The sequence below is a fragment of the Lepidochelys kempii genome, chromosome 28 (genome assembly GCF_965140265.1).
Source record: "Lepidochelys kempii isolate rLepKem1 chromosome 28, rLepKem1.hap2, whole genome shotgun sequence".
NCBI classification, from domain to species: domain Eukaryota; kingdom Metazoa; phylum Chordata; order Testudines; family Cheloniidae; genus Lepidochelys; species Lepidochelys kempii.
In genome coordinates, this window is record NC_133283.1 from 3,804,520 (window position 1) to 3,832,399 (window position 27,880).

Sequence of the window (27,880 nt, forward strand, 5' to 3'; positions counted from 1 at the left end):
ATCTTGGCCAGAAAGGAGCCCACTCAGACTAACCATTGCTTATTTTCCTTCCACCCAGAACCCTGCTTCTTCTCCTGGGCTCCAAGTAGCCATCCCTGGGAAGCCAAGAGCCAACTGCCCCTCCGTCCCAGGCTTTGGCAGAATGAATGGTGGCACTCTACTAACATCACCTAGACACACTAAGGTGCTTAGCTTCTGCCCTGCCTTCCTCAGCATGACTCTCCTCTTTTGCCCCATTCCTGCCTCACTTCCTCCTTTGGCAAGTCATGCAAAGGAGGCCAGCTGGAAGAGCCGGCCTCCATAGGTCAGCCTCCAAGGGCAGAGGAGGCCAAGCCACAAGGCTCCAAAAGGTGAGTGGCCTAGATGCTCTAGCTTTCCCCGACTGACGCCAAGGTGCTTTCTCAGCTCATTTCACCACCCTCTGTCCTGCAGGGGTCGGGGTTATCCCAGGGACAGGCCAGTGGCAGAAGGAGGAGTGCCTCACTGGACAGCTAGGGGAGTTGGGAAATGTAAACCATCATGTTTTGTCTGGTTTTGAATGGGGGGCCTTTTACATGTTAGGCAAACATGATGACCACTACACTACAGAAACTCTGACACTGAGCTCTGCCCCTCCCTTCAAATTCCATCCACTTGGCTGGCTCTCACCCTGGCACACTCCAATGGGGCGACCTGGAGAAAGTGGTGGCAGCCCTTTGGTAGGTCAGCTGGTAGAGCAAAGGACTGAAGCCAGAGCTCAGGAAGTCGTCTTTATGTCTCCCTTGTGACTCCAGCTTGAAGGAGAGCTTCTTTTTCTTCCCCTTGCTGGGAAAGAACAAGAGAAGAAAGAAAGCTCAGGTGGGCCAACTTGTGCACAAGCCCACACTGTCTTTTCCTACTGGGGAGCTTGAAATGAGGGACTCGTGGCCAGTAAAGGCACCGCTGCGCTTCCAGAAAACAGACCCCACCCCTGCACACCAAAGAGCATGCCAAAGCCTGGGATTGAATCAGGGAACTTCTAAATCTTCATTCTAACACTCTCCCCACTGAGCTTCTTCGGCACCAGCAGAGCACCTTTTTGGCCTCTTGCTTCTCTGTCCAGGACGTTTTTGTCAGCCACGGCACACAAAAAGGATGTCATTGTGAGCGACCCACAAAGTCAAGATGAATTTTTGCCTGCCTTGCTCAGCTTGACTTGCTTCCTCACCCCATTCCTGCCTTAGTTCATAGAATCATAGAATGTCAGGGTTGGAAGGGATCTCAGGAGGTCATCTAGTCCAACCCCCTGCTCAAAGCAGGACCAATCCCCAACTAAATCATCCCAGCCAGGGCTTTGTCAAGCCTGACCTTAAAAACCTCAAGGGAAGGAGATTAAACCACCTCCCTAGGTAATGCATTCCAGTGCTTCACCACCCTCCTAGTGAAAAAGTTTTTCCTAATATCCAACCTAAATCTCCCCCACTGCAACTTGAGACCATTACTCCTTGTTCTGTCATCTGCTACCACTGAGAACAGTCTAGATCCATCCTCTTTGGAACCCCCTTTCAGGTAGTTGAAAGCAGCTATCAAATCCCCCCCTCATTCTTCTCTTCTGCAGGCTAAACAATCCCAGTTCCCTCAGCCTCTCCTCATAAGTCATGTGTTCCAGTCCCCTCATCATTTTTGTTGCCAAAGTTCCTGGGTTACCTGGTGGCTGAAGGTGACTGGGGTGCAGCGGCATGGGGAGGAAGTTGGGCAGCTGAACCCCGGCAGCAAGAGTCCTGCTGTCACTTGCCGTCCCACCCTGTTGTCCCAGCTTCACCTACTGGCTGCCAGGGACTTGGTGCCCAGCAGCACAGCAGGAGGTGGACAGAGACACCTCTTTGCCTCCTCTCTCTGGGCTCCTAGCTCGTCTTGCTGGCTGACAGGGATTCTGGGGTGCAGGAGTGCAGGGAGCAGGAAGGGCGAACATCAGCAGCTGCCTCCCCTACATGCGGGAAAATCGGCTTGACCTGCTGGACCCACATACCAAGTCACCAGGCCTCCAGCTCGCCGCATTCGACTTAATGGATTGACCTGGTGGCCTGGCTGGGATTTCCCCCCCTAAAGTACCCTACATGGGTTCAGGGTCCTCTACAGTACAGACCACACAGGAAGGCTTAATGCTCGAGCTGCAGCACGTACTGGGCAGCCTTAAGGCTGGGCTCCCCGAGTCAGGAGAGAAGCAGAAGACTTGGCCCCTGGAAGAGCAGGCTGGGGCTTCCTATATCCCATTCACGCACAGCCAGCCCCCCGCCCCCACTCCCAAGCAATCAATGGTGGCCCCAAGTTGACCAGAAAGGAGCAGTGGTTCTCACTGGAACAAGTCCACTGATGTCTCGCAGGCAACTCCCAAGACTGCTATAGCACACCCTCTTGGCCAGAAAGGAGCCCACTCAGACTCACTATTGCTTCTTTTCCTTCCATCCACAAACCTGCTTCTTCTCCAAGAGGCAGGCACAAGGTTCTACCTCCCAGCAGCCAAGCACACCTCCATGGGTTCGGCCCTTGGAAGGGCAGGCGAGGGCTTCCTGGATCCCAGTTGCTCACAGCCAGCCCAACCCCCACCTCCAAAGCCATCAGTCACACCCCCGGTTAGGCCACTAAGGAGAAGTGGTTTTCACTGCCCCATGGGTGGCAGGGAGCCTCTCAAGCCCATCATCACACACACAGATTGGACAGAAAAGAGTGCTGGCCCAGGCTCACTCAGACTCAGCTTTGCTTGTCTCCCTTCCACCCAGAACCCCCCTTCTTCTCCTGGGCTGCAAGTAGCCATCCCTGGGAAGGCAAGAGGCAGGCACAGGATTCTACCTCCCAGCAGCCAACCGCACCGCCCCAGGCTTTGGCAGAACGAATCAAAGTCATCCTTACATCACCCTTGCGACTCCAGCTTGAAGGAGAGCTTCTTTTCTTCCCCTTCCCGAGAAAGAGCAAGAGAAGAAAGAAAGCTCAGGTGGGCCAACTGGGTGCAGAAGTCAATGCTGTCTTTTCCTGCGGCGGAGCCCAAAATGAGGGATTCGTGTTGGGGGAAGGCACCACTGTTTCCAGAAAACAGCCCACCCCTGCACAAAGAGGGATGAAAGAGCATGCCGAAGCCTGGGATTGAACCAGGGACCTCTAGATCTTCACTCTAACACTCTCCCAACTGAGCTACTTCAGCAACTGTGGGGGTTGCTTTTGGCCTGCCGCTTCTCACCTTGAAGCTTATTCTCAATAAAACATAGCTCCAACCAACAGTGGCCAATGCAAACGTGTCATCGCTTGCTATTTTAGCACTTGAAAATGTCACTGGCCAGTGTTTGGCTCTCTCTAACGCTGCACTTCAGTTCATGAGGGGAAAGGCGAGAAAAGTGATCTTTGAACTAAAGGCCTATGATTAACAGTCTAACGCTGTCTCTTACTCGAACACTATTTAAGACTGGTCCACCCTGTGGTGATGCCAGTTTGGTTTCTAGATGTTAGTACATTTCAGTTACTGCTAAAATTAAAAAGTTTCTATATGCTTAAAGGAAACTAATTTTTTATTTGTTTCTATATGGGATGAATAAATACAGATTTACAGATCCTAGCCTGCAAATGTATTGTCTTATATGATACAGAAAATCATGCATACAAATTGTGCATCAAAACCATGAAATGAGCTACAAATGCAATAAAAAACAAAGTATTCAATGGTTTAACATATCGAGTGGGTGTGGCGGGGGGCACCGAAGATGCTTCTCGCCTGGGGTGCCATTTGGTCTAGGGGAAGCCCTGTCAGGGAGAGCAGGAGTTAAGTTTCCCATGCCTATTTTCAGGCTGTAATCTGTGGGCACTCTGCTCTGTGGGAGGGATCCTGGTAGCCCAGACTCAGGGCTGGAACAGGCCCTTTATTTAGATGGTGGCTGCATGGTTTACAGCACTCTGATGTCTCAGACAATCTGTCTCTCCCAAAGCCTCAGATCTGCGTCCCCAGAAGGCTCCTGCACCGCCTCCTCTCCCTTCACATTCTGTAGAAAGGAGCAGCATCAAGGGTTAGGGATGAATCATAGGGCACTACGTGGGCAGCAGATGCTTCAGGAGTAAACCCAGCACCCAAAACAGAGGGGGGCAATATACTGCTTTTTCTCATTACTTAGCCACATGCTATAGCTCAGAGAGCTCTTTTAAATGTCTCCTCTCACACAACCTGGGAAAGGGGAAGGATTCTTAGGTTCTGGCTTGATTTGAATGAGGATCACTGGACCCTAGAACCATTCACTGCCCTTTCCTAGAGAATGGGGAACAGAGAGAAACAGAATGGGGCTGAGATAAATGCTTACTGGAATCAAGAATTGTTCCCCTAGAATACCAGCAGCATTGGGCAGCTGGAAATCTCACAAAAGGAGCTGAAGCCTTGGTGGTTCAGTAATAGATGTCCTAGGTACTGCATGGGAGGTTTAGGTTTGTTTTCTGGACAATAGCAGTCTGAGTTTTATTGCCTCCAAATTTCAGTAGAAAAATTCAGACCCAAACTGTGTGTGGTGCGGAGGTTGATTGCAATTTCTTTGGGTTTGATTTGGTTTGTTCTCTTATTCTCATTTTAAAAGCCCTTGAGCATTTTGATGGAAAAAATGTTTGTACAAGACCAAGGAAAAGTAAGAAAAGTTAAAAATCTGCATTGAAGGGAGGGGGTGCCTGTGTACCAGGGCAGGGGTGGAGATTTTTATGGGGAGGGGGTTAAGGGATAAATGAGAGGCTTCTGCTGGAACACAGGGGGATGTTTTGCAGTTTAATTTTCTAAAGGGAAATCTCTCCACTTTCCCTCTGCTGATGCCCAGCTCAGACCCCACTGACACCCCTGTGATGAATGAGAATTTTCTGAACATTTTGTATGCATATTGTGTATACCTGTTGCACGATTATCTAGGTCAGATGTCCAAAATTGTGGGGTGCATCCTGCCGGGGGAATGGAGTAACATTCAGGGGGATGCAACTGGGGCCCGGGTTTTTGAATGTTATAATTCTTGATTTCTGATTTGTGTCCATTTATTCTTTTAGGTACAGACTGTCCGGTTTGGCAGTCGGAGAACACTTCAATCTCCCTGGTCACTCAATTACAGGCATAAAAGTCGCAATGCTACAACAAAAAGCTTCAGAAACAGACTCCAATGAGAAACTGTTGAACTGGAATTAATTTGCAAACTGGACACCATTAACTTAGGCTTGAATAAAGACTGGGAGTGGATGGGTCATTACATTAAGTAAAACTATTTCCCCATGCTTATTCCCCTCTCCCCCACTGTTACTCACACCTTCTTGTCAACTGTTGGAAATGGCCCATCCTGACTATCACTACAAAAGGTTTTTTTTCTCCTGCTGATAATAGCTCACCTTACCTGATCACTCTTGTTAAAGTGGGTATGGCAACACCCATTTTTTCATGTTCTCTGTGTGTATATACATCTCTTCCTACTGTATTTTCCACTGCATGCATCCGATGAAGTGGGTTTTAGACCACGAAAGCTTATGCTCAAATAAATTTGTTAGTCTCTAAGGTGCCACAAGTCCTCCTCATTCTTTTTGCCGATACAGACTAACACAGCGACCACTCTGAATCCTGCCTAGCTGGATTTCCTGAGAACCACAGTTGTCCATGTTCTTCCCCTAGGTCCCTGTACAGGGGCAGTTGTCATTTCTGGCCTCATGAGTATAGCGGTGACTATGCCTACCTGCCACATGGGGGACTACGGTTTGATTTCCTGATGAGAAAGCTGTGATTTTGACATCAAGTGTATGCCTACAGTACAATTAAAAACCCACAGCAGGCCCAGGCCAACTGGCTCAGCTTGCCCGGCTTGGGGTCCAGGGGTCTCTTCAGGCTGGAGCCCGACCACTGGGATCCTCCCCATCACTAGGTTCAGTGGGCTATATGCTGAAGATGAGTTTATAATTGGGGAGTGTACACTGGGTGTTGCCACGGGACAGACACTTCCTAGCAGGAGATCCACCCAGTTAATGTGATATACTCTAAAAATACTGGATGACAGAAAGGCAGCCTGGGGCTCTGTATGTATCGTCTCGCAATGACTCCAGATTCAACATGCTCAGGTTAATAAAAAAGATTATTTTTTATTGCGAGCCTGGAAATAGCCTCCGGTGTGCAAGTCAGAGCTGGATTATTTCCAGCTCATGCACCCTTATCACTAATGAAGGAGTAAAGGAATGTACAAACCAATGAAGCCATAACATGTCATTTGCATCCCCAGCCCTTTTCCCTGTGACAGGATCTCAAGGACAGGCAGAAATGTTACTCAGGGTCAGGAGGAGAGAGGAAAGCACTTTCCCCCACGTATTTCCCCAGCCTGCTGTGCAAGGCAGCACAGGGGCTTTCGGGCATTTTCTGTCACTGATATTTTTCAGCTTGGTGTGGGAGGAAAGACTAAGGGTATGTCTACACTACAAAATTAGATCAATTTTATAAAGTCAATTTTTAGAATTCGGTTTTATACAGTCGATTGCGTATGTCCACACTAAGCGCATTAAGTCAGAGGAGTGCATCCTCACTACCATGGCTAGCAGCGACTTAAGGAGTGGTGCACTGTGGGTAGCTATCCCATAGTTCCCGCAGTCTCCGCTGCCCATTGGAATTCTGGGTTAAGCTCCCAATGCCTGATGGGGCAAAAACATTGTCGCGGGGGTTTTGGGTACTTGTCATCAGTCGCCCCTCCCTCTGTGAAAGCAATGGCAGACAAATATTTCACACTTTTTCCCTGGGTTACCGGTGCAGACGCCATGCCATGGCAAGCATGGAGTCTGCTCAGCTCACCATCACCGCTGCTGTTGTGGGCAAGTCTACTGTGGGGGCTGCTATGATCTAAGTAGCCAATGCAAACACTGACGTTTTGTTATCAAGGATAGTGACTGTGGGAAATGTGCAGGCCTTTTTAGATTTTAGGTGCATCATATTCCTGTCCTTTGTCACTGGTGAAGAAGTCTTGCAGTGGTATATTCCAATCCAGTCGGCACTGTAACTCCCCATAGCAGTTCTGTGGTTGACACATGTAACAGCTCCAGGGCTCTTGCTCTTTTGCCTTGGCCGAGGTACCTTGCCCTACCAGGACCTCCAAACATTCGACACAGAAGCACCTGCAACAGCTGGCATTGCTACACAGCAGCAGCTCTTGGGTGCCTTCGCAGCAGACGGTGCAGTAGGACTGCTAGCTGTCCTCATCCATTGTGTACAGCTCCACCGCTTCAACTCTGCTCTCCTGTGAGCTGGAGGCTTCTGCCTCAGGCTGCTCTCCCAGCCAGCAGCACCGCACGGTCGCCCCTACCCCAGCCTACCCCTTGCTCCCATGGCTCATGAAGCCTGGACAGTAGTAAGAAGCAGTTCAACTATAGGCTGAGCAAGTGCAGAAAGCTGGTAGAATGTGCCTTTGGATGTTTAAAAGTGCGCTGGCGCTGTTGGTCAGACCTCAGTGCAACCAACATTCCCATTGTTACTGCTGCTTGCTGTGTGCTCCATTATATCTGTGAGAGTAAGGGGGGAGACATTTATGGCAGGATGGGAGGTTGAGGCAAATCTCCTGGTGTCCAGTTTTGAACAGCCAGACACCAGGGCGATTAGAAGAGCACAGCAAGGTGCACTGTGCATCACAGAGGCTGTGAAAACCAGTTTCATGACTGGCCAGGCTTCGGTGTGACAGTTGTGTGTGTTTCTCCTTGATGCAAACCCACCCCCTTTGTTGATTTTAATTCCCTGTAAGCCAACCACCCTTCCCCCTTCAAAATAAAGTTACTATTGTTTTGAAACCATGCATTCTTTTTTTATTAATTAAAAAAAGAGATAATGGACAAGGTAGCCCAGGTGGGGTGGGGGAGGAGGGAAGGACAAGGCCACATTGCTTATGGTAGCCACACTAAAAATCAAACTGTTTGAATGACAGCTTTCTGTTGCTTAGGCCATCCTCTGGAGTGGAATGGCTGGGTGCCTGGAGCCCCGCCCCCGCCAAGTTCTTGGACATCTGGGTGAGGAGGCTATGGAACATGGGGGGGAAGGTAGGTGGTTATACAGTGGATGCAGTGGGGGGGGGGTTGTGCTCTTGTTGGCTTTCCTGCAGCTCCAACAGATGCTTCATCATCTCCCTTTGCTTCCCCAAGAGATGCTTCATCATGTCCGTTTGCTCCCCCTTTAGCCTCAGCATCGCATCCTGCCTCCGCTCTTAAAATCTTACTTAAATCTCACTTAAATCTTTCCTAGCCTCTGCCACTGAATGCCTCCATGCATTAAGCTGTGCCGTATCAGTGCAGGAGGACTGCATGAGCTTGGAAAACATGTCATCGCGAGTGCATTTTTTTCACCTTCTGATCTGCGATAACCTCAGGGACAGAAATGATAGGGGGAGTGTAGAAACATTCTATGCTCTATGATTCTAGGGGAACTGTATGGTAACCTGTTCTGCTGAGATCGCCAAGCTGACCAGACAGGAAATGAAATTCAAAAGTTCCCTGGGCTTTTCCTGTGTACCTGGCTAAGTGCATCGGAGTTCAAAGTGCTGTCCAGAGTGGTCACAATGGAGCACTCTAGGATAGCTCGCAGAGGCCAATACCGTCGATTTGTGTCCACACTACCCCAAATTCAACCCAACAAGGTCGATTTTACCGCTACTCGCCTTGGTGAGGAGGAGTACAGAATTTGATTTTAAGAGCCCTTTAGGTCGACGGAATGGGAGTGGTTGTGTGGATGCAGTCATTTTTAAATTGACCTATCACGACTAAATTCAACCTAACCCTGTAGTGTAGACCAGGCCTTAGACCTGCCAACTTTTTGAACCTGTGAATCTTAAGTGACCAAGTGATGAGTTAACAGGAATGCTGTTGCACAGGATTTGACTGGAGCTAGAAAACAAAAAGCCCTTAAAGTTGAACTCTTGGGTGAATAGAATGATCTGATTTATATTCAACCTTGGAAGGCAATAGATTGTTACATCAGTCAGAACAGCCTGGTTGGGTTGGTTGGTTGGTTTTATTGGTTGGTTGGTTGTTTTCCCTGAAAAATTGCAGAGGGTTCAGAGAAGAGCCATAGGAATGATTAAAGGCTTGAGCAGGGAGAGAAGTTTAAAAACAAACCCAGCCTTTCCTGCTCCTACTGGCTGTGGCTGGTGCGGACATTTTCCTTCTCTACTCCAGGGTCTCTCTTCTGCCAGATTCTCAGAAAGTCAGGCCGCCCTGCAGACTATGGCAGAGTAGTTTGGTAATAGGCTGCAGGACTCACCATGTAAGAGTGCAGCTGCTATAGCACCTTGACTGATCATGGGCCAAATCCTGCAGGCCTGGCAGCCCAGCATAACCGCCCACGAATGGCAATGGTAATTGAGCCTTTGTAATTAGCTGCTGGTACCTTAGGTCTCAGATATGAATTAAACTGGTGGCAAACACAGCTTTGAAGGATGTAAGTGAAAGAGCAAAGCTGGCCCTCTGGGGAACTGCTGCAGTCCCATAACAACAGCTGGAAGGGAGAAGAGAAAAAACTCCCTAAAGTGCTGGGAGCAGCACCGAGAATAGGAAGTTTGTCAGTGAGAGCAGTAGCAATAAATACGAAATGAAGGAGTGCTTTCTCCTCTGTGATGCCATGTTTGAATTGTGTTACTTTCTTATGAGATAAAGCTTTAAAATATCCTGGTCTAATTTCAGGATGGGTCTGTAACCATAATTGGTCTCTGTGGGAAGTGGGACTTTCAAAATTCCCAAGGAATTTAAGGGGTGGGGTTCATGGTTGGTCACCTGAGGGCGGTGCAGTAGAGTTCAAACCTATGACCAGAGAGGCAAGAACAGGGATTGTGGGACATCTCCCAGAGGCCAATTGCAGCTCTGTAATCGACCAGGGTGTTCACACTGGCATCGCGGCGCTGTAGCCCCAGGGCAGAAAGCTATAAGCCTCTCGTAGGGGTGGTTTTCATACAGCACTGCAACTGCGGAGTTTCTGCACAGCAAGTGGCTTGGCAGTGTGTACAACTCAGAAGTTACACTGCAGAAAGCTTCTTTACTGTGTAGAAACTTGCCAGTGAAGACAAGGCCATAGATGGCTTACATAAGAATGCAAGACTGGTCATACTGGGTCAGACCAAAGGTCCATCTAGCCCAGTGTGCTACCTGAGAGTGACCAGTGCCAGATGTGTCACAGGGAATAAACGGAAGAGGCTTGTTGACCTGCAAGGTGTGGATCTTTCACCCTTACCTTTAACTTCATTGTTGTCTATTCCTACTTATCCTGTCTACCACACCTCCCCCAAGGTCTCTGGGCAAATCAGGAGTGAACCACTCCTTTGATACAGATGTGTCCCAATTCAGCTGAATTGAGGCAGACTTTGGGCCAATGTCACTTTGGAAAAGGCCCGCTTCACCCAGCAGGTTTCTCAAAGTAACAGTTGCTGTGAACCGCATGTAGTGTGTATATGTGAACATCAAAGATACCACACATGAAAGAAACACAAGGCCAGTTCTGAGGGAGTTTCCAGAGCCAGTTCTGAGGGTTAAACATCTGTGCTCAAAAGGAAAAGGGGCCTCAGCACCTATTAAAATAGCTGGTTGCAAAAAAACAAAAAAAAAATTAAATTAAAAAAAACAAACCAAAAAAACAACCCGGAAAAGCTACCACCACACATCCATCACCATTTTAGATTTTGATATCTCCTGCCTAATGTGACATCTTTGCTTTGCAAGAAGGGACCTGGGGAACTCTCTGGCTGCTACCCTCTAACTCAGTAAAAGGTTACACATCTTGCCACAAATAATTTTCCTCTTAAAAGAAGATTTATTTTTAAATTTATCAAAATAAATTCCATTTTAAATAGAAATCATTACAGTCTACACTGGGTCTCTATTCTCATACATGCTATTTCTCTCACATATTCCCCCACTCTAATTCCTTTGGAGTGAGGTTTTAATTTCAGAATTAGCCACCATTTCCTATATAGTAGGAGGGTGCAGGGAGAGAACAAGAAGAAAACCTGAATCATAGAATATCAGGGTTAGAAGGGATCTCAGGTGGTCATCTAGTCCAACCCCCTGCTCAAAGCAGGACCAATCCACAATTAAATCATCCCAGCCAGGGCTTTGTCAAGTCTGAGCTTAAAAACCACAAAGGAAGGAGATTCTACCACCTCCCTAGGTAACGCATTCCAGTGTTTCACCACCCTCTTAGTGAAAAAGTTTTTCCTAATATCCAACCTAAACCTCCCCCACTGCAACTTGAGACCATTGCTCCTTGTTCTGTCATCTGCTACCACTGAGAACAGTCTAGAGCCATCCTCTTTGGAACCCCCTTTCAGGTAGTTGAAAGCAGCTATCAAATCCCCCCTCATTCTTCTCTTCTGCAGACTAAATAATCCCAGTTCCCTCAGCCTCTTCTCATAAGTCATGTGCTCCAGCCCCCTAATCATTTTTGTGGTCCTCCGCTGGACTCTTCCAACATTTCCACATCCTTCTTGTAGTGTGGGGCCCAAAACTGGACACAGTACTCCAGATGAGGCCCCACCAATGTCAAACAGAGGGGAATGATCACGTCCCTCCATCTGCTGGCAATGCCCTTAGTTATACAGCCCAAAATGCCATTGGCCTTCTTGGCAACAAGGGCGCATTTTTGACTCATATCCAGCTTCTGGTCCACTGTAACCCCTAGGTCCTTTTCTGCAGAACTGCTGCCTAGCCACTTGGTCCCGAGTCTGAAGCAGTGCAAGGGTTTCTTCCGTCCTAAGTGCAGGACTCTGCACTTGTCCTTGTTGAAGCTCATCATATTTCTTTTGGCCCAATCCTCTAATTTGTCTAGGTCCCTCTGTATCCTATCCCTACCCTCCAGTGTATCTACCACTCCCAGTTTAGTGTCATCTACGAACTTGCTGGGAGTGCAATCCATGCCATCCTCCAGATCATTAATGAAGATATTGAACAAACTGGCCCCAGGTTTTATCAGTATAATCGTGATGCTCAGGATTTGTTTAGACTAGGAAAAGCAATGGAGTTTAGGTCAGGTCAAGGGGAAAGCTAATGTCAACCACTGCATCTGGGCTGCATCTGCTCTACAACTATAATTGTCTTTTTACACCAAGATCACTCACTTGAGCAACCAACACCATGTACAGTCCTAGTGGATGTAAGGGACAGGTAGTTTTTGCCTCAGTGTAGCTTGTTGGGATCAAACCTCTCTCCCCCACCTGGAGCTGATGAACATTCCTGGCTGGAGGGACACACTCTCCTACGACTCAAAAGCAAAGGAGTTGATAGAAAAGATCACAGGACTGACCCCAAAAAAGGGTTAGCTGCAAAGGGCAGAAGCAGGCAACTCATCTGGGGGAACTGAGAGACCACGGTGAAGATGGTGCAAAGACCGCTATGTGGGAATTAGCAAATGTGATTTAAAAATAAAAAAAACCTTTGGCCAGCCCTAGTCAAGGCATTTATTACAGTTCCCTCTCATGTGGATTTTCTGATGTGTAACAAGCTTTGAATTATAACTAAAGCTTTTCCCGCACTCAGAGCACGTGTAGGGCGTCTCTCCTGTGTGGATTCTCTGATGTGAGATGAAGGCTGAACTATGAATGAAGCGTTTCCCACACTCAGAGCATCCATAAGGTTTCTCACCTGTGTGGATTCTCCTATGTTTGATAAGGTTTGAACTCTGATTGAAGCTCTTCCCACACTCAGAGCATGTGTAGTGTTTCTCTCCTGTGTGGATTCTACAATGTGTGATAAGGTGTGAGTGCTGATTAAAGCTTTTCCCACACTCAGAGCACGTGTAGGGCATCTCTCCTGTGTGGATTCGCTGATGTGTGATAAGGTGTGAGCTCCAATTGAAGCGCTTCCCACACACAGAGCATCCATAAGGTTTCTCACCTGTGTGGATTCTCCGATGTGTGATAAGGTCAGAGCTCTGATTGAAGCTTTTCCCGCACTCAGAGCACGTGTAGGGCATCTCTCCAGTGTGGATTCTCCTATGTTTGATAAGGTTTGAGCTCTGATTGAAGCTTTTCCCACACTCAGAGCATTTATAGTTTCTCTCTCCTGTGTGGATTCTACAATGTGTGATTAGGTGAGAGTGCTGATTAAAGCTTTTCCCACACTCAGAGCACGTGTAGGGTGTCTCTCCTGTGTGGATTCGCTGATGTGTGATAAGGTGTGAGCTCCGATTGAAGCGTTTCCCACACTCAGAGCATCCATAAGGTTTCTCACCCGTGTGGATTCTCTGATGTGTGATAAGGTCAGAGCTCTGATTGAAGCATTTCCCGCACTCAGAGCACACGTAGGGCGTCTCTCCAGTGTGGATTCTCCAATGTGTGATAAGGGCTAAGTGCTGATTGAAGCTTTTCCCGCACTCAGAGCATGTGTAGGGTCCCTCTCCTCTCTGGAATTTCTGATGTATGAAAAGGTCTGAGCTCCCATTGAAGCTTTTCCCACACTGATGGAATGAGTAGTGTGTCTCTTCAAAGCTGATTCTCTCGCATGTAATAAGGTCTGAGTGGCTCCTCAAGTTTTCCTTTGGCTTGTGCTGACTCTCACAAGCTTTTGCTTTTTCTGGGCGTGCACAACTCCCGGAATCATTCCCTTTGGATCTTCCTGATAACGTCCCATATGGTTCTACTTGCTCAGCATCTTCCTGCTGGGGTTTCTCCTCCTCATTCTCACTCACCATCCCATCACCTGATGGGAGACAGAGAGAATCCAGACATAGGTCACTCCCTGCGCCAGAGAGAAAGGAAATCTCAGAGAGAGGAATGGAAAAAGGGAGGAACAAATGAAAATACGTGCAGGAGAGCTCAAAGCTATCAGGAACTGATTTTCCCCAAACCTTTCCCCAGAGGAGAGGGGAAGGGATCAGTTTTGCTCCAGATCTCACCAGAACACTCAGGGAAAAGCGAGATCAGGGAAGGACCTGCTGCCAGTTGTCAGTCAGGGTAGGTGGGAAGCCATGAGTGACATCTGCCTAATAATTCCACATCTGCAGGGAACAATCCTAAACTTGAAGAGCTCACAAGGTCTTTGAAGGGCATCCCAAATGTTTCCTGTATTCATGGACAGTTTCTGAATTGGTTTAACCAATTCCCTACCTGTGCAGGCAGCTCTTGAGAGCACTTCTTTGTCAGAGCCCTGGAGGTCTGGGACCCATAGCTCTTCCTCTTGTTCCAGCTGCGAGATCACATCAGGTTTGGAACCTGGAAACCCTGCTCAAGGCAAAGAAAACAAGGGAGGTCAGTAGAATTTGTGGGATACTTGTCACAAGGAATATTCCATGGTTTTAAGCCCAGCTCATTTTTAAGCAGTAACATCCCAAGGCCAGCTTTCTTAGCTCAAAGTGGCAGGAGAGTTGTTGTTATTATAAATCAAAGGACCAACTAACACTGGGTCCCCATTGTGCTAGGCAAAGTACATACACAGAATATTAGATGGCCCATGCCCTGAAGAATTTACAATCTAAATAGACAAGACAGACATAGAATGGGGGAAAGGGTAGAACCCACTGTTAGAATGTACAGGTTTCAGAGTAGCAGCTGTGTTAGTCTGTATTTGCAAAAAGAAAAGGAGTGGCACCTTAGAGACTAACCAATTTATTTGAACATAAGCTTTCGTGAGCTACGGCTCACTTCATCGGATGCATAAAGTGGAAAATGCAATGAGGATGTTTTATACACACAGACCATGAAAAAATGGGTGTTTATAACTTCAAAAGGTTTTCTCTCCCCCCACCCCATTCTCCTCCTGGTAATAGCTTATCTAAAGTGATCACTCTCCTTACAATGTGTATGAAAATCAAGGTGGGCCATTTCCACCTACATGCCTCCAGCTTTCACCCAGACCACACCACACGGTCCATTGTCTACAGCCAAGCTCTACGATACAACCGCATTTGCTCCAACCCATCAGACAGAGACAAACACCTACAAGATCTTTATCAAGAAGTCTTACAACTACAATACCCACCTGCTGAAGTGAAGAAACAGACTGACAGAGCCAGAAGAGTACCCAGAAGTCACCTACTACAGGACAGGCCTAACAAAGAAAATAACAGAACGCCACTAGCCGTCACCTTCAGCCCCCAACTAAAACCTCTCCAAAGCATTATCAAGGATCTACAACCTATCCTGAAGGACGACCCATCACTCTCACAAATCTTGGGAGACACGCCAGTCCTTGCCTACAGACAGCCCCCCAACCTGAAGCAAATACTCACCAGCAACTACATACCACACAACAGAACCACTAACCCAGGAACCTATCCTTGCAACAAAGCCCGTTGCCAACTGTGCCCACATATCTATTCAGGGGACACCATCACAGGGCCTAATAACATCTATCACAGGCTCGTTCATCTGCACATCTACCAATGTGATCTATGCCATCATGTGCCAGCAATGCCCCTCTGCCATGTACATTGGGCAAACTGGACAGTCTCTACGTAAAAGAATAAATAAATCATATGTCAAGAATTATAACATTCATAAACCAGACGGAGAACACTTCAAACTCTCTGGCCACGTGATTACAGACACGAAAGTTGCGATATTACAACAGAAAAACTTCAGAACCAGAGTCTAGCGAGAGACTGCTGAATTGGAATTAATTTGCAAATTGGATACAATTAACTTAGGCTTGAATAGAGACTGGGAGTCATTATGCAAGGTAACCTATTTCCCCTTGCTTTTCCCTACCCCCCCCCCCCACGGTTCCTCAGACATTCTTGTTAAACACTGATTTGTGCTGGAAATGGCCCACTTTGATTATCATACGCATTGTAAGGAGAGTGATCACTTTAGATAAGCTATTACCAGTGGGGGGGGGGGAGAGAAAACCTTTTGAAGTGATAAACACCCATTTTTTCATGGTTTGTGTGTATAAAAACGTCTTTTGCACTTTCCACAGTATGCATCCGATGAAGTGAGCTGTATCTCATGAAAGCTTAGGCTCAAATAAGTTGGTTAGTCTCTAAGGTGCCACAAGTACTCCTTTTCTTTTTGTTAGAATGTAGATATTCAGGCCTGCCTGTAAAGCTTATACTTTAAGAAGTTAGGTGTATTTTTATCACTTAGCTAGTTATAAGGGTATAAAAACAAACAAAATCACAGTCCGCCTGTGTATGGGCCTTCTCTCACTAGCACAGTCTGACACCTTGTTCTTAGGCTAAGGCCTTTGGCTAAGCAGCAGGGGCAGCCATAAGGTGGGACGCGTACGGTAACATCGTCATATCCCAAAGCAGTTACACTGAAATAACGTGGTATTGGGCTGTTAGGAAGATGATCCTGTCCTGATAGTGCCCATCACCACCAGATAAAGAAACAGATCTTAAGATGGTTAAAGAAAACTTAGTTTGATAGCCTCCTGTCTGGCAAGAACTAAATGGTTCACAGAATCATAGAATATCAGGGTTGGAAGGGACCCCAGAAGGTCATCTAGTCCAACCCCCTGCTCAAAGCAGGACCAATCCCCAACTAAATCATCCCAGCCAGGGCTTTGTCAAGCCTGACCTTAAAAAGATCTAAGGAAGGAGATTCCACCATCTCCCTAGGTAACGCATTCCAGTCTTTCACCACCCTCCTCGTGAAAAAGTTTTTCCTAATATCCAACCTAAACCTCCTCCACTGCAACTGGAGACCATTACTCCTTGTACTGTCATCAGCTACCACTGAGAACAGTCTAGATCCATCCTCTTTGGAACCCCCTTTCAGTTAGTTGAAAGCAGCTATCAAACCCCCCTCATTCTTCTCTTCCGCAGACTAAACAATCCCAGTTCCCCTAGCCTCTCCTCATAAGTCGTGTGTTCTAGTCCCCTAATCATTTTTGTTGCCCTCTGCTGGACTCTCTCCAATTTTTCCACATCCTTCTTGTAGTGTGGGGCCCAAAACTGGACACCGTACTCCAGATGAGGCCTCACCAATGTCGAATAGAGGGGAACAATCACGTCCCTCGATCTGCTGGCAATGCCTGTAGTTATACATCCCAAAATGCCATTGGCCTTCTTGGCAACAAGGGCACACTGTTGACTCATATCCAGCTTCTCATCCACTGTAACCCCTAGGTCCTTTTCTGCAGAACTGCTGCCGAGCCATTCGGTCCCTAGTCTGTAGCAGCGAAAGGGTTTCTTCCGTCCTAAGTGCAGGACTCTGCACTTGTCCTTGTTCAAGCTCATCAGATTTCTTTTGGCCCAATCCTCTAATTTGTCTAGGGCCCTCTGTATCCTATCCCTACCCTCTAGCGTATCTTCCACTCCTCCCAGTTTAGTGTCATCTGCAAATTTGCTGAGAGTGCAATCCACACCATCCTCCAGATCATTTATGAAGATATTGAACAAAACTGGCCCCAGGACCGACCCTTGGGGCACTCCACTTGATACCGGCTGCCAAACAGACATGGAGCCATTGATCGCTACCTGTTGAGCCCGACAATCTAGCCAACTTTCTATCCACCTTATAGTCCATTCATCCAGCCCGCCCATACTTCTTGTATGGATTGTGCTGGTGAAACCCGCATTTCTGTATTGTTTTATCTTTACGACCCCCACTTTTTTATTTTTAATTTGTCTGGTTCTCTAATTGTTTCTGTCTGCTGTATAATTAATTTTGCTAGGTGTCAGTTAATTAGGGTAGTGGGATATAATTGGTTAGATAATTATGTTACCATATGTTAGGATTGGTTAGTTAAATTTCAATAAAATGATTGGTTAAGGTATAGCTGAGAATATTATTATATAAACTGGGGTCAAACAGGAAGTGGAGGGGAAACTGGAATCATGTTTGCTAAGGATGGGGGGGAACGGGACTGGGGAACAGGGACACAGGCAAGGGGGACACAGAGCTAGGAAGGAGGATGTGGGGTAAATGATCTGCGGTGTCACAGCTGGAAAGGAAACACCGGGGAACAGACTATATTGGAGTATAGAGAGAAGCCCGACTGGTGTGAAGAGCTTCGGAATATGCTTGCTTGGAAATGAACCCCAATAAACATTGCATTGTCTGTGCTTCAGATTTCTGGTCTTTTGCTGTTTCCTGTCTGTGTGACAAGAACCAGGAAAGAGAGAGAGTGAAGGGAAATCCCTCTAACAAAATTGACATGACGTGATAACCAAGAGGTAAGCTTTTAAGGAAGGTTTTAGTACACTTTGGAAACGATCAGGGATTCCCATGAGGACTGATGAGGGGGCGATGGTAAATACGCATTTAGATCCTTTGCTTGTTTTATATCTTTTCCCACACTATCATGGATCCATAGGATCTGTGCAATGCCCTGGATTTTAAACAGTCCTTGGGAGGCGCCCCTTGAGTGCGCTAGACCCCCAAGGGGTCCCACTCTTCCACAAGGATAGGCCATATAGCTTCAACACATGAGACTGAGCATCTGGCTTCAAGACTCCTATTTCAACCTGTGAGCTCTGCCAGCAGGTCCAACTGAATTACACTCCTCTTCAGAGACCGTTCCTCATTCATGCTTCAATGCACCTCAGCAAGTTTTTGCTGTGACACTGGGCAGACTGTTAAACGTAGCAGGGTTTATTAGTCAACTGAAACACAGCATTGGAAATTGTCCTTAGATGAGGACAGAGAAGCAAAGATGACAATATAGTCCAGACTGGCCAAGGCCCTTGTGCCATGCTGCTGTTGAAAACAGTTTGGTTTCCTTTCAATGTGCCTGTCCATTTGTCTTTGCTGCGGTAGAGCTCCCTGCATCTGCGAGCCCAGTTCTTCCTGCTCCCCAAAACACAACGAGTCCATGTATGCTTCACTCAGCCAAGCAGAGATCCTCCCGTGGACAGGTGACAATTATTCCCTTGCCTCTGTCGGGTATTCCACTGATGTAGGTTGGTCCCAGCCCATCCTTAATGAGCCATTCATATCACCCCATGACAGCTACGTGACAAAACGCCTCATGTCTCCTGCTCTGTCTAATCATAGCAATACTAATCACAGAGGGAAACTGAGGTGTGTATTGGCATCATACAAGTATTACCAAAATTCCCACCTCTATCACACACACACTGCTCACAGCCCTTGGAGAGAAACCAAAGCACAGGAACAGGATGTTAGTCCAGTGAACACAGTGGAGGATAAGTTGCAATCCTCAAACCCTGGTCAAAAAGGAGAGGCATGTGGGTCCCTACCCACAGAGAGGGGCTGGCTAGAGTCCTGATACCGGAGAGGGCATTCCTTGAGCAGAGCATGGAGGCAGGTCAAAGGCTTAGCTACCCCAGAACTGTGACATCGCAAAAGAACATTTTGGGGAATTAGGAAATCTAGTGACTCAGTTTAATGGGAGGGAGATGTGTATTGTAGAAAAGGCTAGAGAATTAAACACTAAAATTCAGGAGCAACAGCCTCTAATTTTTCTGAAAAAGGAGAATGTAAGAAACAAGAACTGGGCCACACAACCTCAGGGAGAGGTAGAGGCTCAGGGATCCAAGGAGCCTGGAGGGAAGACAGCTTGTGGCTACTGCAGATGGGGAGAGGAGGACAAGGCTCTCCCCAAATTCACTTCTGTTGATCCCGACCTGATTTTATGATCTATGACCCAGTCTAAGGTCTTGTGGGTAATTTAATACCTTTTATACCTCGCTAGAGGTAAAATGTCATTATCAGAATATTGCTTATTAGCTTGGAACATGCATGGAGGAGCAAGGAGGTGAACATAAATAAATGGGTTATTAAGCTTACTACAGTTAAGGGCCTGTTATATTAGGTTGAGGCTTTGTGGAAGTAGTTATATTAAAGTATGGGATTTACCTGAATAGGCCTAAGGAGAGAATCCCAGGTCAGATACTTTGCACCCACATTTTGAGAGACTAACGAGTAACCACAAACAGGTGCAATACACCACAGGATTCTGAAAGAAGGAAGTTTGGCATGGGCTTTATCAATTAGGTTGCTATGCAGTATCTCAGCAGTAGGACCACATTCATATATTGGAATTATTAATAAATAAGTGATTTAAATCATGAGTATTAATGCTCGATACTTAATGATGGACTTCCCAAAGGCCACATATGGGTTGGGGCAGCTATGGACATTATTGTAACCGCAGTAAAGGAGCAGATATGGTATATAGCTGTACTATTACCATTAAGAAGCGGATAAAATACCTCTCCTAGTAACCATTTTTTCATTTTGTCAGGTCCCAAAGACAGTGTAAACTGAACCAGGACCTCCCTTCTGATGGGCTCCCTTGCCCATCCATCTTTGTTTCCAATGGTGTCCATAACTTGCAAGTATGCAGAGTGCAAGATCTTCTTTACTATACTTATCTTAGTCTAACTGTTATGTGCATTGATCCTTGCCCACAATTTCAATTATAGCTGTCTGTATTAAATCAAGTTCTGTGTCTTTCACCAAATTTCAACTTCTCAATTAACTTTGAGTAGCCAGGTACAGGGGCAAGCTGTACCCCAATATGTAACCTTAGAGGTGTAAAAATTGTCACTCTGTGACACCATCAACAGTGTCCGTTTGTGCTGGGTAGTGGCCCTGCTATGGGAGGGAGGAATGCAGCAAGGACTCAGGATCGATGGCCAGGGTCGCCGTGCATAGAGATGGGGAGGTTATATGGGGAGGGGGGTAATGAGTGAGAGAGGGAGGTCAAGGGTTGCATTAAGGAGGTTGTCTAAGGGCTGCATTAAGGAGGCTGTGTTGGTGAGTATCTGAGTGTTTGTTGTGGGGACAGTTTGGCAGTTTGACCATGTGCTTGAGTGGTGGTTTGAAAAGTGTGAATAGGGAGTGCTTTGTTCCAGGCGAGCCTTGAGTGGGCCTGACTGTATAAAAGCCAGTCAGCAGCAAACAGCTGAGCAGCTAACAGAGGGAGTTTGCCTGGGAGTTTGCCCGGGGAGAGCCCACTGAGGCTTACATCTCACCGGCTTCTCTGAGTAGTTACTACAACTTCTGAGTGAACTCGTAGAAGAAAGAGAATATGGATGGGGGGCGTTCAGCTGTTGTGACCTGCACTGGATGTGCCATGTTTGTCTTTCTTCCACAGGACAGAAGCTACTTTATCTGTACAAAGTGCAAGCTGGTCTCCATTTCAAGGTCTGGAACAACAGGTATCGACCCTGCGTTGCATAAGAGAAACTGAAGATTTCCTGGACAGACGTCAGGATATGCTTCTACGGACACAATGTTCTGAAGATTCAGAGCAGGCTGTGCAGCGGGGACAGGAGGACGGTGAAGAAATTTGGCAGCATGTGACCTCCAGAAGAAGAAAGGGGAGCATCCATGTACCAGCAACGAAGATACAGGTAAGTAACCGTTTCCATGTTATCTCCACAGGTACTAATGCGGAGAGTGGACTAGATGATACATCTGAGGGAAGGGAACAGAAGGAGACTCCGCCGACTGGAAGGCATGAGATGCACTGTCCTAGGTTTGGGGGTTCCACGACCACCGCTCCCAAGAGAAGGAGGCGGGTGGTGGTGGTCGGCGACTCTCTCCTCAGGGGGACTGAGTCAGCTCCCAGACTACTGCACTGGGCAGCACAGCATGGGGAGGAGGTGGCCAGCCCTCTGTGAAGGAAGAAGTGGTTCGGGATTATTTAGAAAAACTGGACGTGCACAAGTCCATGGGGCCTGATGCGTTGCATCCAAGAGTGCTAAAGCAGTTGGCTGATGTGATTGCGAAGCCATTGTCCTTTATCTTTGAAAACTCATGGCGATCGGGGGAAGTCCTGGAAGACTGGAAAAAGGCTAATGTAGTGCCCATCTTTAAAAAAGGGAAGGAGGAGGATCCTGGGAACTACAGGCCGGTCAGCCTCACCTCAGTCCCCGGAAAAATCATGGAGCATGTCCTCAGGGAATCAATTCAGAAGCACTTAGACGAGAGGAAAGTGATCAGGAACAGTCAGCATGGATTCACCAAGGGAAAGTCATGCCTGACTAATCTAATTGCCTTATATGATGAGATAACTGGTTCTGTGGGTGAAGGGAAAGCAGTGGATGTCTTATTCCTCGACTTTAGCAAAGCTTTTGACACGGTCTCCCACAGTATTCTTGTCAGCAAGTTAAAGAAGTATGGGCTGGATGGATGCACTACAAGGTGGGTAGAAAGCTGGCTAGATGGTCGGGCTCAACGGGTAGTGATCAATGGCTCCATGTCTAGTTGGCAGCCGGTATCAAGGGTCGGTCCTGGGGCCGGTTTTGTTCAATATCTTCATAAATGATTTGGAGGATAGTGTGGATTGCACCCTCAGCAAGTTTGCAGATGACACTAAACTGGGAGGAGAGGTAGATACGCTGGAGGGTAGGGGTAGGATACAGAGGGCCCTAGACAAATTGGAGGATTGGGACAAAAGAAATCTGATGAGGTTCAACAAGGACAAGTGCAGAGTCCTGCACTTAGGACGGAAGAATCCAATGCACCGCTACAGACTAGGGACCAAATGGCTCTGCAGAAAAGGACCTAGGGGTGACAGTGGACGAGAAGCTGGATATGAGTCAACAGTGTGCCCTTGTTGGCAAGAAGGCCAATGGCATTTTGATATGTATAAGTGGGGGCATTGCCAGCCGATCGAGGGACGTGATCTTTCCCCTCTATTTGACATAGGTGAGGCCTCATCTGGAGTACTGTGTCCAGTTTTGGGCCCCATATTACAGGAAGGATGTGGAAAAATTGGAGAGAGTCCAGCAGAGGGCAACAAAAATGATTAGGGGACTGGAACACATGACTTATGAGGAGAGGCTGAGGGAACTGGGATTGTTTAGTCTGCAGAAGAGAAGAATGAGGGGGGATTTGATAGCTGCTTTCAACTACCTGAAAGGGGGTTCCAAAGAGGATGGCTCTAGACTGTTCTCAGTGGTAGCAGATGACAGAACAAGGAGTAATGGTCTCAAGTTGCAGTGGGGGAAGTTTAGGTTGGATATTAGGAAAAACTTTTTCATTAGGAGGGTGGTGAAACACTGGAATCTGTTAGCTAGGGAGGTGGTGGAATCTCCTTCCTTAGATATTTTTAAGGTTAGGCTTGACAAAGCCCTGGCTGGGATGATTTAGTTGGGGATTGGTCCTGCTTTGAGCAGGGGGTTGGACTAGAGGACCTCCTGAGGTCCCTTCCAACCCTGATATTCTATGATTCTAAGGAGTTAAAATAATAATATTTGGGGAAAATATGTATAATGAAGTGAAACTGAACGGAAATAAAACTGGAGTGCAGGCTCTAAAGCAACAAGGCCTGGGTAGGGATTCGAGGCTAATGGTCTGGGATCCCCCACAGATTTAGATCCCCAAACCTCTTCTCCCTCCCACCGACCCACCCAGTCTACTTCCTGGGTGCCTTCCTCCACACTCCCCTCCCCTTCTTCCCATTACTCTCAGCTGGCACCACCTCCCAGCACTTTTGGAGCTTCTTGTGTTCCCTCCTCGTCTCTCACTGCCTCATCCCTCCCTACTACTTCTTAGCTCTAATCCTGCACACACCCTCCCCATGTCCTGGCACCCCAGAATTATCTACTCCCCCCCTTCTCCTCCCTTTCTACGACTCTGTTCTCCCTTCACCCATGGGCTCCTGAATGGCAACATTATATATTCTCCTATCAAAAAAGGAGCTCATCTGACAGTCACAGAAGCCATACATGAGTCATACACCTATTTATTCAATTTAGAATTCTACAGGTGGCATATTTTCCTCTTAAAATGAGGAAAAGGCATGAAAGCTCTTGTTATTAATGTACCCAATAAGGTTACATTTAATACAATTTTAAAATGACTGACTGCACCAAAAAGGCACATGTCCAAAAATTATTCTAGTGGATGGGAGATAAAGCAAAAAAAGGGGGGCAAGGAAACTTGTTAAAACTTGTATGACAAATAAAAGTATAAAGTTATTACTACTCAGGTTCTTTAGAGACCCCACAGCTTCTACTAACAGAGCGGGGGAGGGATAGCTCAGTGGTTTGAGCATTGGCCTGCTAAACCCAGGGTTATGATTTCAGTCCTTGAGGGGGCCATTTAGGGATCCGGGGCAAAAATTGGGGATTGGTCCTTCTTTGAGCAGGGGGTAGGACTAGATGACCTCCTGAGGTCCCTTCCAACCCCAATATTCTATGATTCTAAGGGACAGGACTCCGTACCCAGCAAGACCACCGTCTCGTAGTTCTTCTGCATGACATCCCTGTAGAGGGCTCTCTGAGCGGGGTCCAGCAGAGCCCACTCTTCTCTGGTGAAATACACAGCCACCTCCTCAAAAGACACTGGCCCCTGAAAGAGCAAGAGTCCAACACTCAGTGCCTGCTGCCACACTCACAGCTCCACTATTCACGGAACAGCAGCACCAGGTAAATGGAAGCTCCAGGATGCACATGTTAACAGAGTCCCACCCCACCTTGCTTAGAGCAACCAGAAGGCACCAGAGGGTAGAAAGAGAGAAACTCTGAGTCCCCCAGCTGACAGACGGAGGTAGGATCTTCACAGTTATCACATACCAATTTTCCACAATTCTGGCTAGTAGGTAAGGGAAGCTATCAGAAATCAATGACTAATCAATGAAAATAAAAAGGAAGTTTTTTAAAAGCACATTAAGTACAAAATTAATCTTAACAATGGTAGTGGTAAATTACTAGACGGAAATGGCAGAAGTATCAAAAATAATGCAAAAGAGGTAAAAGTGTTCAATAAATATATCTATTATGGATTTGGAGAAAAAGAGATGATGTACTCATTTCATAAGATATTGACGATGACACTCTTTCCTTTTCAACGAGAACATTAAACAGCAGCTATTAAAGTTAGACATGTTTAAATCAGCATGTCCATTTAACTTCTATCCAAGAGTTTTAAAAGACCTGGTAGAGGAGCCTGATGGACTGTTAATGTTGATTTTAATTAGGACTTGGAACACTGGCAAAATTCCAGAAGACTGGAATAAAGCTAATGCTGTGCCAATATTTAATAAGCGTAAAAGAGATGACCCAGCTAATTACAAGAGTGTCAGTCTGACATCAATACTGGGCAAGAGAATGGAGCAGCTGATACTGGATTTCATTAATAAAGTAGTAAAGGAGGGTAACATAATTAGTACCCATTAACAAAGGTTTAGAGAAAATAGATCCTACCAAACTAACTGGATATCCCTATTGGATGAGATCAAAAGTTTGGTTGCAACTAAATTGTTGATGTAATATACCTAGACTTCTGTAAGGTGTATGACTTGGTTCAGCACAATATTTTGACTAAAAAACTAGAAAGATACAAAATAAACATGGCATACATTAAAAAGATTAAAAATGCTGATTGTAAATGGGGAACCACTGTCGAGTGGATTTATTTCTAGCGGGTTCCTGCAAAGATTGGTTCTTGACCCTGTGCTATTTAACATTCTTATCAATGACCTAGAAGAGAATATAAAATCATCACTGATAAAGTTTGCAGTTGCCACAAAGATTAAGGGTGGTGGTAACTAATGAAGTGTCAGTAGATTCAGGCTCCATCACTGGCAGTCTGGGAAGTTTTCCCAGCCCTGGCTGGAGGGTTATTTCCTGTTCCACAAAGAGGGGAAGTTCCATTCCCAACTCCAGTGCCTTGAAATTAGGCCCTATCTGACATTACATCCCATATTCAGCGAAGTGGTATGATTATAATATGATTAGGACATAATTATGATGCATTTTGTGCAAGATGAGTCATGTATGATGTCATTGAAAAGTTATGATTTGCTGAATATGATTATCCTATTTGTGTGCATGGATCACGTTTGTATCTGAAGTTATGGATATTGACTATGTAGCTGTATTTCAAATGTGCTTACTCTGGGTAACACCCACAACTAGCCTTTCAGGTACAACAATGAAGAAGCCAGACAGTGCTGATGGCTCATCAGCAAAGACAATGGACCGTGGAAGAGCTTAGCCTTCCTGTGAATGTTTCAGCCAGCCTATAAGTCATGGCTACTATGACTCGGCAGGGCATGTGTACAGACCACATGACACTGAACTCCATTTTGGTACCTGTATTTTTCCACAAACTGGACTCAGTTTGGAATAAAGGGCTCCCGCCGTATAGAAAAGCTATATAAGGTGGAGTGTGACATCATCTCTTGGCCTCATTCCCCACACTAGAGAACTCCTAGAAACACCGGAGGAACAAAGACTGAACTGGGGGAAGCGCTGGTTTCAGGGTAAAGGGATTTCTAGCTTGTGTATCGAAACTTGGTGGACTGTTTGTACGATCAGTCAGGGTGAGAAACTGCTAATTCAAATTCTATCCATCTAGTATGTTAGCAAATAACCAAAAACTCAAACTAAGCCTAAGTAATCTTCTTTGATTTGTTTGCTATCACTTAGAACCTATCTTTCTGTCATTAATAAACTTGTTTTATGCTTTATCCCTGTGCACTATAAGATGGTATAATTCTGAATTTATATAACAGCAGGTGTGCAAGGTTGGGGAGCTGGGAAATTGGCTGTTGTCTTCTATCTGTCCTCGAGTGGCTTAGGTAAAGCACTCTGGTAGCTTAGTTGGATGTATGGCACCACCTACTGTTGGGTGATAAGAGGGCCTGGAGAGGCTGGCTGAATCTCCAGCAAAGCAATGCGAGAAGGGCCAGCCCAGCTTGAGTTAGAGGGCACAGCGGTTCCCAAAAGCCCCCAGATTGCACCCCAGGGGTGACAACCCATCACATCCTAGATTACACAAGTCTTAGCAGGTTTGTCACATCCTGTCCCCTCCCTTTCTCCACCCTAGATATTTCCTGCCTCCCATCAGCTCTAGCAGCTCCAACCCTCCTATGCATTTACTGGTCCTCTCCCTCCAAGCAGAACCCATCACCAGCTCCCTGATAATCCCTTACCTGAGCCAGCTCCATTGCAGCCACTTCCTTCTCCCTGGGTGGATGGGATAAACTGGAGCAAAACCTGGACATTATTTTGTAGCCTGCCAGGGCGAGAAGGGCAATGTGAGAGAATTCAGATGTGGCTCTTTTCCATTCAACAAGCCGATTCCCCCTAGAATTTTCCCCTGCTAAAGGACATTTTAGGTTCTGCCACACTGTGAAGCACAGAGTGACCTTATTCCAGTACAGGCCTAGCCCTCTCCCACCAGGATGAAACTCTCCCAGTAACAGAGTCTCTCCATTACATTTATAAAGTTTGTGGATGATACCAAGCTGTGAGAGCTTGCAAGTGCTTTGGAGGATAGGATTAAAATTCAAAATGATCTGGACAAATTGGAGAAATGGTCTGAAGTAAATAGGATGAAATTCAATAAGGACAAATGCAAAGTACTCCACTTAGGAAGGAACAATCAGTTGCACACACACAAAATGGGAAATGACTGCCTAGGAAGGAGTACTGCAGAAAGGGATCTGGGGGTCATGGTGCATCACAAGCTAAATAGGAGTCAACAGTGTAATGCTGTTGCAAAAAAAGCAAACATCATTCTGGCATGTATTAGCAGGAGTATTGTAAGCAAGACACGAGAAGTAATTCATCCATTCTACTCCACGTTGATTAGGCCTCAGCTGGAGTACTATGTCCAGTTCTGGGCACCACATTTCAGGAAAGATGTGGACAAATTGGAGAAAGTCCAGAGAACAACAACAAAAATGATTACAGATCTAGAAAACATGACCTATGAGAGAAGATTGAAAAAATTGGGTTTGTTTAGTCTGGAGAAGAGAACACAGAGAGGACACGATCACAGTTTTCAAGTACATAATAGGTTGTTTCAAGGAGGGAGAAAATTTGTTCTTCTTAACCTCTGAGGATAGGATAAGAAGCAACGAGCTTAAACTGCAGCAAGGGCGGTTTAGGCTGGACATCAGGAAAACTTCCTAACTGTCAGAGTGGTTAAGCATTGGAATAAATTGCATAGGGAAGTTATGGAATCTTTCTCATTGGGGATTTTTAAGAGCAGACTGAACAAAACACCTTTCAGGGATGGTCTAGATAATACTTAGTTTTCTGCCTTGAGTACAG

General features: G+C 46.5%; 1 protein-coding gene and 1 non-coding gene across 5 annotated transcripts in view; both read right to left on the reverse strand.

Moving 5' to 3' along the window:
- Positions 1 to 3,084: 3,084 nt before the first annotated feature.
- TRNAF-GAA (transfer RNA phenylalanine (anticodon GAA)) lies at positions 3,085 to 3,157 on the reverse strand. Its single transcript has one exon. It is a non-coding gene; the product is annotated as a tRNA-Phe (tRNA).
- Positions 3,158 to 3,993: 836 nt separating this feature from the next.
- The window catches only part of LOC140904228 (uncharacterized), a 34,900-nt gene continuing 11,013 nt past the window's right edge, over positions 3,994 to 27,880 (reverse strand). The window contains exons 2-5 of one of the 4 annotated variants that reach the window (XM_073326661.1): positions 26,755 to 26,837; positions 24,041 to 24,167; positions 14,061 to 14,174; positions 3,994 to 13,653 (exon numbers count right to left, since the gene is read on the reverse strand). In XM_073326661.1, coding sequence (XP_073182762.1) covers positions 12,401 to 13,653; positions 14,061 to 14,174; positions 24,041 to 24,167; positions 26,755 to 26,837 — 1,577 coding nt within the window. In that variant the 3' untranslated portion in view covers positions 3,994 to 12,400. Of the gene's footprint in view, positions 13,693 to 14,060; positions 14,175 to 24,040; positions 24,168 to 26,754; positions 26,838 to 27,880 lie in introns of all 4 variants that reach the window. The other 3 variants (XM_073326660.1, XM_073326662.1, XM_073326663.1) reach the window with 3 other exon arrangements.